Source organism: Triturus cristatus, chromosome 1_2 (assembly GCF_964204655.1).
Source record: "Triturus cristatus chromosome 1_2, aTriCri1.1, whole genome shotgun sequence".
Lineage (NCBI taxonomy): Eukaryota > Metazoa > Chordata > Amphibia > Caudata > Salamandridae > Triturus > Triturus cristatus.
In genome coordinates, this window is record NC_140580.1 from 782,623,402 (window position 1) to 782,637,120 (window position 13,719).

Genomic DNA, 13,719 nt, shown 5'->3' on the forward strand with positions numbered 1-13,719 from the left:
CATTAAAAAATTCTGATATGCAGACTGAAACGTGCACTTTTAATACCAGCAGCAGACTTCCCTGGTGAGCAGTAGCTTTATTACAGTAATCTAATGAGCAACTAGAGTGCTAACATTCAGAATTTAGGGCAAATGTGTGACATATCTGAATACCTTCTTGATGGAATCAAAGTAAAAAACTGAAAGCATTTCCTACTGAGGAGACTGCAGTAAATGAGGAAATTAGGAAACTTCATAACAAATAAATCTCCCAAGATGGCCACCAGAGACAAAAGAGTCCAAATGCAGCACAAATATCACCCAGATGTAGCCCACATGTAGCCCAATGACAGAAGTGTGCAAAACACTTATTTTTTGTGTATTTGTAGTTTTATATAGTGCAGACTTGTCAGGTAATGGAGTGCTTTACATGAGAATTGGTTAGATCACACAAGATCAAATTAATTTTGGTTGTAGACATGGGGAGATTAAGTGATTTGACCAGAATCACAGAATGTTGAGCTGAAGCAGAAACTCGAACCTGGTTCCCCAGTTGCAAAGTCTGCAGCTCTGGAAGTAATACCACATCCTCTCCCCTAGGTGCAACATTTAATCAAGTGGTCAACTGGATAAAAAAACATAAAGATTACAAATAATTTAAAAGTTCTTTGTTGCTATTTGAAAACTCAGAAAATATGCCCTCATTTTAGTTTTTTAGAGCACCAACCATAATTTTGATGCAAATAAGACCCTCTCATATATGTAATTTCTAAAGGAAATGCTCTAGGTATTACAGTTTTGATTACATCAAGATGACGTCAGGCGTTCCACACTTTTGTAATAAATATAGAATGTTAGCAATCTAGTTGTTCATTGGGATACTGTTGAGAGGCAGAGGCCAGGGGCACGGTCTCTGAAAATTGAAGGCAGGTAGGAGAGTGCAGAGGCAACAAGTTGACCACACTGGGCAGGCAGGAAGGGCGGTGGCAGCACAACAGACTATGGAGGGCAGTGGAAAGGGGGGCAGGGGCAACAAATCAACAATACAGGACTAGCAAGAGAGGCTATGGCAATATAATAGACCATTGTGGGCAGAAGGAAGAGGCAGTGGTAGTACAACCATACATGCCAACAGACCAGTTTCAGCCAGGAAACGTCCAATGTTTTTAAGCTCAAATGGGTTTTATTTGATCTGTCTCCTGTCTGCAATCTCCCCAGTTTTTTTCAAAATCTCCCTCTTACCAAGTTCAAAATGTTCACGAGTATGGTACATTGGATCATGGTAGGCAGGAGGAATTGGGGTAGGGACATGGAATCGGATAACAGAGGACAGGAGGGACCTGGAGAGGTGCACCAAACTGACCCTAAAGGGCAAGCATCAGGGTTTGCAGCAGCACAATACACCACACAGGGCATGCGGGACGGGAGTGCAGCACAACAATCCATAGAAAGCAATAGGGAGGGGACAGGACCATGCACATGGACAACAGAGAACAGAGGGGGAAGAGGCAATGGTAGCTAGCTGACCATAATTGACAGACAGGAGAGAACGCTGCAGCATAACATACCATAACGGGCAGGAGGGACGGATCAGGGGCATTACAATGGAACCGACAAGCCAGGAGGGAGGGAATAGGGGTCTGCACATGGAAACAGAGGGCTGGCGGCAAGGGGGTAGGGCAGGAGCAGCAAGATGACCATGGAGGTCAGGCAGGATGGGCACGAGTAACAATGAGACTATGATGGCATACACACAGACCATGGAGGGAAGGTGGGAGGGACCATGGCAGCACAGAAGACCATGCATGGCAAGCCGCAGGGTTAGTGGCAGCACAATGGCTATGATGGGCAAGAAGGAGGGTGCAGGGGCATGCACAAAGGACCATGGAGGATAGAAGGTAGGGTCAGGACCTGGGCACAGACAAGAGAGTTCAGGGGAAGGGGGCCTCACAACAGACCGCGCGGGGCAGGCAGGAGGAGCAGTTGCAGCACAACAGACCAGGGAGGGCAGAAGGCTGTGGCAGTAAAATGGACCATGGAGGACAGGAGGAAGGGGATAGGGCCATGGCATGTGGACAGGCAGGGTGGAGGTGGCAGGGACAGGTTACAGTCATCTGACAATGCTAGGCAGGTGGGAGGGGAGTGGCAGCTCAACAGAACACTCAGAGTAGATAGGAGTGGCAGGTCCATGGAACATTGTGGGCAAAAAGGATGGAGCAGGGGCATGCACAAAGTCATCAGAGGGCAGGGGGAAGGAGAATAGGGGCAGTAAGCTAAGCACAGAGGCTAAGCAGGAGGTCAATGATGGGCCATAGAATTGGCAATGGAGGGGAGGAGGAGTGGACTGGTACATCATGCTAAATAGAGGGCAGAGGCAGCACATCAGACCATGCATGGCAGGAGGGAGGAGGCTAGTCCATGGATTCAGACAACAGAGGATAGGGAGGAGGTGGATGGGGCAGCAAGCTAACTGTTCAGAGAAGGTGGGTATTAGGAACTTGATTGTTTTTAAAATGTGTGTCTGTGCGAACTACTTAAAATATGCAGTAGTGCATGCAGTATGCAGCATAATCTCACTTTTATTCAGGAAGAAGAGGACGTTTGTGACTGTGACTCCGGGCTCACTTGGCAGAAACACCCCCTGACCCTTCACCCCCCATCGCAAAATGCAATGCCCGTGAAAAGGGTAGGTGGACGCAGTGTTATATAGAACATAGCCCTGAGAGCACGATTGTAAATGAAAACTAGATATAGTATATGGTATAAACTATGCACCAAAAAGTGTGATATAAGATGAACCGGGGCATGAAATATAATATGCAATACATTGTGTGCATTGACAGATTCATTGGAGAGCGCGAGATAGCACAGGCACTAGTGCGTACTATGTGATATGCGCCTTGGAGTGTAATATGCACAGGGCAGTGTTGTGTAACCTAACTAGTCTCTAAAGTTGTAATATAAAATATGCGCTGGGGAGTGTAACATTGCATATGCACTGTGACAAAGATATGGATCCCAGATTGTAATATGTATGGCATAGCGCTGTGCGTTATAACATAGGCATCGAGGAAGGCACTTTAGATGGAGCAATATAACCCGTGCGAAGGCAAGTGTGGCATGACATATTCACGGGGTGGTGTTACAGTGCACATGGGCTAGACAGACCCTCCAGGATTTCGCGATTTCGCGATTTCGCAGCTTGCCGCGAAATCGGCACTTTTGTAAAAATGCCGCGATTTTTACAAAAGTGCCCGCGAAATCGGCACTTTTGTAAAAATGCCGCAATTTTTACAAAAGTGCCTGCGAAATCGACAAAAAGTATTTCTATTTTTAATTTTAGCTCTTGGTTAGTGCTAGGAAGCAGCAAGGGGGGGGTGAAGGAGGGGGTGGGTCGCAGGAGGTGACATACTCGTGAGGCAAATAAAGGCTACATTATTACACAGCTAACAGCAGTGCAAACGTTCCTCTCTCAAAACTAGTCTAGCGTGCACAGAAAGAACGAGTACAAAACATACGGCACCAGTGCAGACTTCTTCTCGACCTTTCACTCACACACAGGCACACCCTCATGAACTCGCACTCTGGTGAGGAATAATGCCGGTTTCACCCACACAGGTATACCATGAGCTGCTCATTCCAAGCTTCCCCAATACACCCATGATAAAAGCAGCAGAACAAGCTTCATTTATGCACACAAAAGGGCCATTAAACTTCTATCATAGCGACAGGTATGTTAAAAGAAGCAGCTGTGCAAGCGTCTTAAACACACAGTACAGTAAAAGGCAGTGTCAAAGCAGCAATAATGCAGGCTTCTGTCATATTTCCACAACATGAACTACAAAGCAGCAGTACATGGTTCCCTTAAAGAGAACAGGTATAGAACCTGCAGCAGCAGGGTTGACCCCATACACAAAACAAGTCCAGCTCAAGCAGCAACAGCAATGCAAGCTTACCTCTCGCACAGACACACCCATACAACAGGTAGAGCACAATTTGCACGCCTAACCGGTATAACATAGGCATAGTCTGCAGCAGTGCATGCTTGCATCACAGTCGCACAGTAACAGCACAGCACTGGCAACAGCAGTACAGGTTTCCCTTGCACATACAAGAGTTGCAGCACAAGAAGCACTAGTTCTAAATTCTCTTCTGTACTTTCAGGACAAGTGCTACAAGGGAAAACAACATCAAAACGTGAGAAAGATTAAAGGGTGAAGGAAACAAAGGCAATGAGAAAGAGCAAGAGTTGAAAACGGGGAAATAATCGTTTTGGTTTTTACATAATGAACATATTACAAAGTGTTATTGACAAAAACATAGCTTGCACAGTAAATTAGCTAGTTTGCCACCATCAATCCTGTCAGGTTTCCCAGGTCCATGTGTGATGCACCAGTTCCAGGTTTTTTTACAATTGAATTCTGGGACTTATAGTCAGTGCCACTGGAATTATGCGACTGTGCGGCCGCTGCGAATTTCGCATAGTTATGAATTTGGCACAAAATCCACCATCTGCATAATCTGCAGATTGAAAAACACCGGTCCCGCAATGTGTCAAAAGGTGTGATAACTGCTATACTAAGCAAATGGAGAATTGCATTTCCAAAGGATAACAGCCTTCACCTGTGGGCTGCTTCCTCTGTTCCATATTCCAGGTTCCCTATTCAAAGTGGAATACTCTGCTAAAAGAGTTTCCAAAGATTTAAGGCTGAAAATGAATCATTATGAGTAAAATAAAGTGCCGCAAAAATGCCGCTAAATTTCCATATTTGTGCCGCTAAATTTCCATATTTGTGCCGCTAAATTTGTGAATCCATGCCGCTATATCCTGGGAGTGTCATAGTATACGCACTATCTGGTGGAATACAACACAGAGGTGTGAGGCACTCGGCGGGCACTGGTGGGTGTAACACAGCATTGGGCTCAGCCAGGAGCACGCTGTGACTCTCAAGTGAGGTTTGTCTCCTTTCCAGAGAGTAAAATAAAAAGTATTACACATCCGGCGGGGGATGTGTGTTTTATTAACCGTGAGGGGGGTTTCTTGCATAGTTTAGGCCAATTTTTGTCACATCCCCTTTGAATGGCTTGGTGCGCGTGTGTATTAAATGTGCCCGTCAATAGCTACCTATGTTTGTATAAATAAACAACAAGGGTGTCTACTTGGAGAGTACCCACTGACGGGGGCGCCGGGATTAGGCATGGTAGGGCGTCAGACACGTCAGAGCTTCACTAGCGGTGTAAATACATTCCACGTGGATTCATTATATGCATAGTCGCCTTTTAATGAATATCACGCAAATCGTCATGGTGATAGGTACATACGGTTTGTCCAGCATGTCCTGGGTGTTTCTATAAATATATATTTTTAAAAATAATAAAAAACAAAGGCCGGCCCCGGGGGATGGGGTCCCCGGGGTCATAAGTGGCCTGAGGAGGGGGGCAACGCAGCCCCCCTCCTAAAGAATTTTAAAAAAAAGGCCATGGCCCGGGGGTTGGGGTCCCCGGGGCCGATTAAGGCCTTGGGAGGGCCAAATTAATTTTTTTCAACAAAAAAAATTAGGGTGCAGGCCCTGGAGGATGGGGTCCCCAGGGCCAATAAATTAGAAAAAGAAGGGGGGCCACACAGCCCTCCTTCTTAAAAAAATAAAATAAATAAAAGACCGGCATCGCGCTGAAGGCCACGCCCCCTCCATGCAGCACTCTGAAAACGCGCCCCCTGGCCAGTTGTAAGTTGGGGAATTAATTCTCCTTCAATACTGAGGATCCCTGAGGGCCAACTAGCCCAACAGGTATCTCTAGTATGCGCCAGGGAGCTGCGTTGCAGACAGGTGTTCCGAGGCCACGCCCCTTTTTACACCTCTATGCAACCCAGCTCTGTAGCGCTTACTGGAGGTACCTAGTGGGCTAGTTTGACCCTAGGGACCCTTAGGACTCAAGGGGACTTGATCTCTCAACTTAGAACGGCAACAGGGCGCATTTACACAGTGGTGAAGGGAGGGGACGGGGCCTGAGGTGACGTGTGCAAACACGCCCTGTGGCGCGTTTAAAGTTGGGGAAATAATTCCCTTTCAATCCTGAGGGACCCTGGGGGCCAACTAGCCCACCAGGTGCTTCCAGTAAGCGCCACTGCTCTGCGTTGCAGAGAGGTGGTGCAGGCCGTGCCCCTTTTTACACCTCTCTGCAATGGCGCTTACTGGACGTACCTAGTGGGCTATTTTGCCTCTAGGGACCCTCAGGATTCAAGAGGACTTAATCTCCCAACTTAAAAAACAGCCACAGGGCGTGTTTGCACAGTGGGGAAGGGAGGGGACGGGGCCTGAGTTAACGTGTGCAAACAAGCACTGTGGCGCGTTTTAAGTTGGGGAAATAATTCCCCTTCAATCCTGAGGGACCCTCGGGGCCAACTAGCCCACCAGGTGCTTCCAGTAAGCGCATTGCGCTGCGTTGCAGAGAGGTGGTCTAGGCCGTGCCCCTTTTTACATCTCTCTGCAACACAGCTCTGTGGCGCTTACTGGCGGTACCTAGTGGTCTAGTTGGACCCTAGGGACCCTCAGGATTCAAGGGGACTTAATCTCCCAACTTAAAACGGCCACAGGGCATGTTTACACAGTGGGGAAGGAAGGGGACGGGCCTGAGCTGACATGTGCAAACACGCCCTGTGGCGCGTTTTAAGAGGTAGTTTTAATCCCCTGCCCTATCATATACTAGGGGCTTACAGAGGAGGTCATGCTAATCACAGGGGGACCCCAACGCATAGTGTTCCCTAGTGTATGTAGGTGTTTTCACTGTATTCTGAGTGTCTTTTAACATAGCACTGGCTCTAGGACTGGTTAGTCAGACTCAGTTACCACCAGTATCCGTCTGAAAAAGTTGAGGGTACAGGATGATTTTGCAACAAGGCTTCTTTCTGCTCTTCTGTTTGTTCTTTCTGCACGTTCTCCTTCTTCCTGCACTTTTCTTCATCTTTGAGGACTTCTGTTGCTTCTTTCTGCATTTCTTTTTTTTCTTTCTGTGCGTTTTTTCTTCTTTCTTCACATGTCCTATCTCTGTAGGCATAGTTAGAAATTAGCATTTAAAAAAGCTTTGAAATTCACTGAAAAAACCATAGGTTTCAGGCACGTTATAGTTAGCTGGACTTTTCACTCGTACAAAACCATTGAAATTCCCCCGTTATAGTTAGTTCAGCTAACTATAACTCTCGCGCCCTCAATGCACTGCTGATAACGTCACATATTACATCACTCATGACATGGTCAGTGACATCACTCATGACATCACTGATGACATCTCAAATGACATCACTGATGACATCACTGATGACATCATCCTTGTGATAGAGTGGCAGACCTCCTCTCCCCCTAATATAACCTTTGATACACACATTCAAAAATAGAAACTAAAATGTTCAAAACAATGGACATACCAATAGCAGTTACAACAACCTATTCAGTAATCCTAAGATCCACATACACTCATTCACCAACAGTCCTATACAGTCACTCATACATGTACTCACTCATCATATGTACTCATACACCAATACATCCTGTTACACAACGCCACTCATCCATAGAGTTACTCACACACATAGTCACTCATGCTAATAAAGAATCAAACATCCATTTACTTGCATATACAGTTATACACACACCACCACACTTACTTCTACAGAAACTTAAACATACTTAGTCTTTTAAACAATCACTTATAGAAACACATACTTATTCATACAGGAACTCTTTCAATCTCTCACTCTCACATATACTCACTTATATACACCAATAGTCACATATACCAGTTTAATACATATGCAGTTACTCATAAAAACACTATTGAGACAGTCATTCACTCTCTAACACACCCATGCACACACTCATCCACCCATACAGTCCTGCACACATGCTGTCTTCAACACATACAAACAGTGAGTCACTCATTCATGCACCTATGCACTACGTAATACCACCCACCGAACCATACAGACACTCAGACACTCGTACTGATACTCAAAAGAACAACTAATAACCTATATAGACACTCATGTAGCTACTCACCAACCCATGCAGCCACTTATACACAAAGTGAGAGACTGATACAGATATTTACATATTTAAACATTACTCACTAAGCCATGCATTCACTAAGATACACTTAGTCAGTTATACAATCAATTTTTCAAAAACAAATCATCCATTTAGACACTTATATACCCATTTATTCTTCCATCGACCTTGAGATATACATATATAAAACATATGTAATTTTCAGAAAAACACACATTCACTGGATGATGTCATCAGTAATGTCATTTGAGATGTCATGAGTGATGTCACTGACCATGTCATGAGTGATGTAATATGTGACGTCATCAGCAGTGCATTGCGGGCGTGCGAGTTATAGTTAGCTGAACTATCTATAACGGGGGAATTTCAATGGTTTTGTACGAGTGAAAAGTCCAGCTAACTATAACGTGCCTGAAACCTATGGTTTTTTCAGTGTATATGTGTATATATATATATATATATATGTATATATCACATTCTTCCGTATCTTGCTGGAACTCCCCCAAAGACGGACCCGGAATCGGTGCAAAGACGATAATTTATTGCCCCTCACCAGTCGCCATTACGCGTTTCAGCTCGATTGAGCCTTGATCACATGACAATGGTAAGTCTAAGCAGTGTGAAATTTAAAGTGCTAGTGCTATCGTTTGGAACTCGTCACATGTGCCTTGTTACAATGACACTGGAAGACAGACTACAACAATTTTCGATTTTGATGGTGGCTGTTACACAGTGTTTCAAACGTCACAATATTAATTTTTTGTGTTTTAATTCATGTTTCATTTTTAAGCATGAATATATATGTATATAGTGTGTGTGTGTATGTATGTATATATATATATATATATATATATATATATATATATATATATATATATATATATATATATATAATCTAGCTTACTCCTACTATTTGTCCCCTAACCAAAATGCCTAGGGTGTATGGATGTGTTTTGCCAGAAATCCCCCTTCGGATGATCCAACCCCATTACCTGAAGGAAAAGAATGGAGGTACCTGTGTTGTTGTGGTCTCAAATTGGACATCCCTTGCTGAGGCTGGGCTGAGAAGTCAGCATGTGGTGATATCCCAAATGACTGCTAGTGTTCCTCTGCTTCAAGCCGGGAATGCTTGTTTATTTAGAACAGAAGGCATCCTTGCCCTAGGCCGAGATTTTAGTCAGGTTGCCATTGTTTATGTACTATAGATAGCTATGCTGCCACATGGACGAATGCAAGCAATCACTTTTGCACAATGTATGCATAGACCTTGTACATGATGTTCAAGGTATCATGATAATGTTCTTGTGAAGTTGATTTCGTAAGCAAGTATAGCTTCATGCAAATTAATCTGCACTGTCATGGGTGTTAATGTGTGGCAAAAGTCTTTGTGTGAGAGTGAAGGCAGCTTAGGGGAAAAAACTGTATGTACGTTGTCTGGGAGACAAGATCACCATCTCTGGCAGTACTCAACACACTTGCAGCCAGGACACTGACAAACTAATGATGAAGATGTATAAAAAAGAAAAAAATGAAATAGTCTTTCTCACCCTAGAGCCCAGACCCTGGAACAGCATATCTTCTATCCACCTGGACTGCTCAAAACTTTATTTAGTTAAGGAAAGATCTGAAGCCATACCTCTGTAAAGATTACTATATATTGAGGTCTCACTAGGCCCCCTTTCCCTCACTTAATCAGTAACTCCCTCCCCTTCTCGACCCATTATCTATTACTGATCATATTCTTTGCCATTGGCACTGTACATTGCTTTGTCACCCCTAGTTAGGTTTGTGTACTATAAATAACCATATACACACATACAGGTGGGTATAGAGAAAAAATGAACTTTGTATGCTATGCCCCTACAGCAGAGGTAATTTTCAAACAGTGACGTGCTTTTCCTGAACATCTTGTAGAACCTGGATTGGTCACCTTTTTGGGGCCCAGTTGACATGAAAATATTGATCACAAGGCTTTATAAAGTCCAGCCCCACTCATGGAGCTGGGGAAAAGGTCAGAAGCAAAGGAAAGGCAGTGGGTGTACACAACTAGGTGAGGCAGATGAGGTGGAGGTTGATTTTAGGCACATCAAGTAAGTCTCCTGGAATACCTGCTTTAAACTAATACACTTTTACCACTCTTTAACAGTTTATTACACTTATTTAAACCCATCTCAGTCCCCACCTACCTTTGATGCAGAACTCCTATAATATTGGAATCCATGCTGGTTGTGCAGTTCCTCTGGGTGGCGGGGGCCTGCAAGGATGCCCTGTCAGTGGGAAACGGGACACTTTCTCTTATTTCTACACTTCAGAGAAATAAAAGCACAAATCATTATTCTGGACCTTGATTTGCCGCTGGGTTGGTTGCTATCAATTAGAGAATGGTCAGGTCCATACATCAGGCCAACAACACTGGAGCAGTGGCTTAAGGTATGCAGATCACCAATGAGAATGAATTAAGGTAATGTATTAAAAACCTTTAAGAAATTTTGCATTGTACTGTCTATCAGACTCTAAACACGTTTGCCACTTCTTTAAATTTGAGTAATATGTGCTTCAGTTTGATGCAGTACTGAACACCCAAACCAATTGGTTTTTATTAATTTGTTATTGTCCACAGTGGCACAACTGAATCTGTCATAGGCACAATCAAGACATACTTTGTAGGTTAAGTACAGGAGACATGTCACTAATTTTGTTTGCAAGTGAGTCTTTGCGGTACAGGTGGTTCTTTGTATCTGGTAATTATTTTTTCAATAAAGTATTTTCAGGCTGTTTATAAAAATTCAACTTATATTTGAAATAATCAAGAATTTTTAAACAGGATGTTAAGGAAAGCAAAATGACTGAAGATTGAAACATTTTGTGTCCTCAGACAATCAGAAGTATTTTGAGGCACACCGATGGCCACCGGTGTGGTATCTGAAAGAAGAAGATCACTACCAACGAGTGAAAAAAGAAAGGGAAAAAGATGACCTTCCTCTGAACAATCACTCAAGAAAATGGTGCTTCTGGTCTACATCTACAGCCATTGCCTGAATAAGACACAATGTGTAACTCATTTCTGATTACTATTTGATCTTATTTTCACAAATAAGATGTGCAGTAGCAGGTTTCGTGCACTGATATCGTGCATGTGTGTGCATTAATACATATTAGAATCCAAGCACAAGCTCACATACATGGAGTCTTTGGCTAATGATCTTAGACTTGTTGCATTCTTTGCATCTATATGAACATGAACCATAGTGGGTGTGCGCGTGGTTTAAAGGTAGCTGTGGATGCAGGTCCGACTGTGTCCGGATGTCTTTATGTGTTGCCGCCTCTGCTTGGTCTGGAACCTAACTTTATTTCTGTCATTTTTACATTTCTTGCTGACGCAGAAACCATCCATCAAAGTCTAAGTTTAATAGCCAAAAAATGGTTGCCTTCGGCAGACAGGTAGCTCCGTTTCTGATGTCACAGTATATGTGCTAGAGAATGTATACTACCCTATGCCCTGCCACGTAGCTCACTTTAGACCAATCACATGGCAAGAAAATTATTCATCTAAGGGTTGCTAATTCATATAGAATGTATAGTTTGGGGAGTAGTGAGTGTTTTCTTAATCTCACAGTTCAAGGCTATGGTAAACATTTATTTTGTAGCCTCTTCTCAACCTGTAAGACTAAAACCCTTATTTCACAACTTGTTACCACTGTATTTGTTTACACCGCTTTAGTCAACAGCGAAATCTGCGCATTGTGTTGCTACATATATTGCTTCCCTCTCCTTCTTATATACACCTGGTGTTCTTTGCTTCAATGGCCCCACTTTCAGGTTGGCCGGCCAGGGATTTGCATTTCAAGCTTGCAGGTATTACTACCGCTCCTTCTTAAGCTTTACTCATCTTTATGTTCATTATCCTACATTTTTTCAGCATCACATCAGAGCCCCTTGTTTTCTTCTATCTCAGAAGTATGCCCACCCACTGCTTTTATGTTTTTTGCATATATCAGTAACATTTGCACATGGTAACATTTTGTGTTTTTTGAGTGGTGGTTACTTATGTTGTTTTCACAAAATGACAGCTTGAGTGTGGATTATCTTTGCTTCCTTTGGTTGTCTGGAGGGGGCAAAGTTCTCTGTCCATGCTGGGAGTAGATCCTACCAAATGGAGGTGATGGCTTCAGCGCACAACTTATCAAACTACCTTAGAAACTCTCATTCAAGGTGGATTCATTGTGTGGTCCCTGTGGTGATGCCATGCTACAAATATAAAAATTACACATAGGGTGCTGTATCGCTCCGTGAGAATACTTTTGTTTTTTTTTTGGTACAGGCACTCAAAATGTCATGCTCCCAAGGAAATCGCTGCCATATTCTCACTGCGTGACATCACGCCTCCATAAAATCACAACATATGTAGGAAAACCTTTACCCATACCTCCTGTTTGTAAAACAAATGTTAAGATATTGTAAAAGTTGTTTTGTAAACTCCCAAATGTGAATTACACTTTAAACAAGGATTAACAGTATAGTCTTTCAGGTTAAACTCATGCCTTACAACATCATCGTGTATCTATATATCAGTGGCCACCCTAGAGTGCCATATGCCTATAAATATAAGTGAAACTCAACATATACCAGTTTTAAACTCCACAGTTATCAACTTCAGACTGAAAAATGTTGTCTAGCAGCTTTCTTAAATATCATCTATGAATACAGTGAAGAAGTAGACGTGTGAACCGTCCACTCTAGATTCAGTTGAATTTTCACTTATACATGGAAATTTGTTTATATATATATCACTGAAAAAACCCAAAGGTTAAAGTGGAGTTACATGTAAGTAACGCATCGAGGGTCTTGTTTACAACAAAGTGATGCTGCACGGCACCACAAGCCATTCGGCTAAGCCATGCTGCATCACTTTCAAAGCACAGGGATGCATCATATTTAAAACAATATGGTGCCTCTCTGTGCTTTCCCCTGCACTGGCGCACAATTGACTGCCATGCGCCAACACAGGCACCCTTGCGCCATGGTGCAAGAGTCTGCGTTTCAGGGGAGATTGATTTTGTGCAGAAAGGTACACCTTCCCACACACAATCACATGAGGTGTTCTCCTCTTTCTATGTGGCTGCAGAATGCTGCACTCATGGAAAGAGGAAAAAACGACAAGGCATAGGATTCTGATGCATGGCCAGGTTTACAAAATGTTGTAAATCTGGTAATACGGCAGAATCCATGGATGTTGCGTGGGAACACCCACAGCAGCACATATGACACACCCCTTTCATGCAAAGTGCTGTGTGAAAAGGCGCCATATTTACAAGGCCACCAAAAGCCACGTGGCCTTGTAAATATGGAGCATCACACTGCACCGCTGGTGCATCAAAAAAGGGGTACACCGGTGTTGCAAGGGGCTTGTAATTATGCCCCTAAGATTTTAACTTACGTTAAAAAAAAAAATCGAAATTCTCTGAAAAGACACTAGCATTTTAAACTAAAAAAAGCACGGAAATTGGCCAGTTATATGTAACTGACATAAGCATAATTTACACCAACGTATATTTCAAACATCATCAATGTAATATGTGCAGTCATATCTTGCACCATCGTAGATTTCAGACGTCATTAGTGATGTAACATGTGCAGTCATAAGCAGTGCATCATAGTGGTGCAAGTTACACTTGTC

At 43.3% G+C, this 13,719-nt stretch overlaps 1 protein-coding gene across 4 annotated transcripts in view; it reads left to right on the forward strand.

Annotated features, from left to right (window-relative positions):
- The window catches only part of RHOBTB1 (Rho related BTB domain containing 1), a 293,856-nt gene extending 280,374 nt beyond the window's left edge, over positions 1 to 13,482 (forward strand). For all 4 annotated transcript variants that reach the window (XM_085608792.1, XM_085608794.1, XM_085608793.1 and 1 more), the window contains one exon: positions 10,918 to 13,482. In XM_085608792.1, coding sequence (XP_085464918.1) covers positions 10,918 to 11,081 — 164 coding nt within the window. In that variant the 3' untranslated portion in view covers positions 11,082 to 13,482. The remainder of the gene's footprint in view (positions 1 to 10,917) is intronic.
- The last annotated feature ends 237 nt before the right edge of the window (positions 13,483 to 13,719 follow it).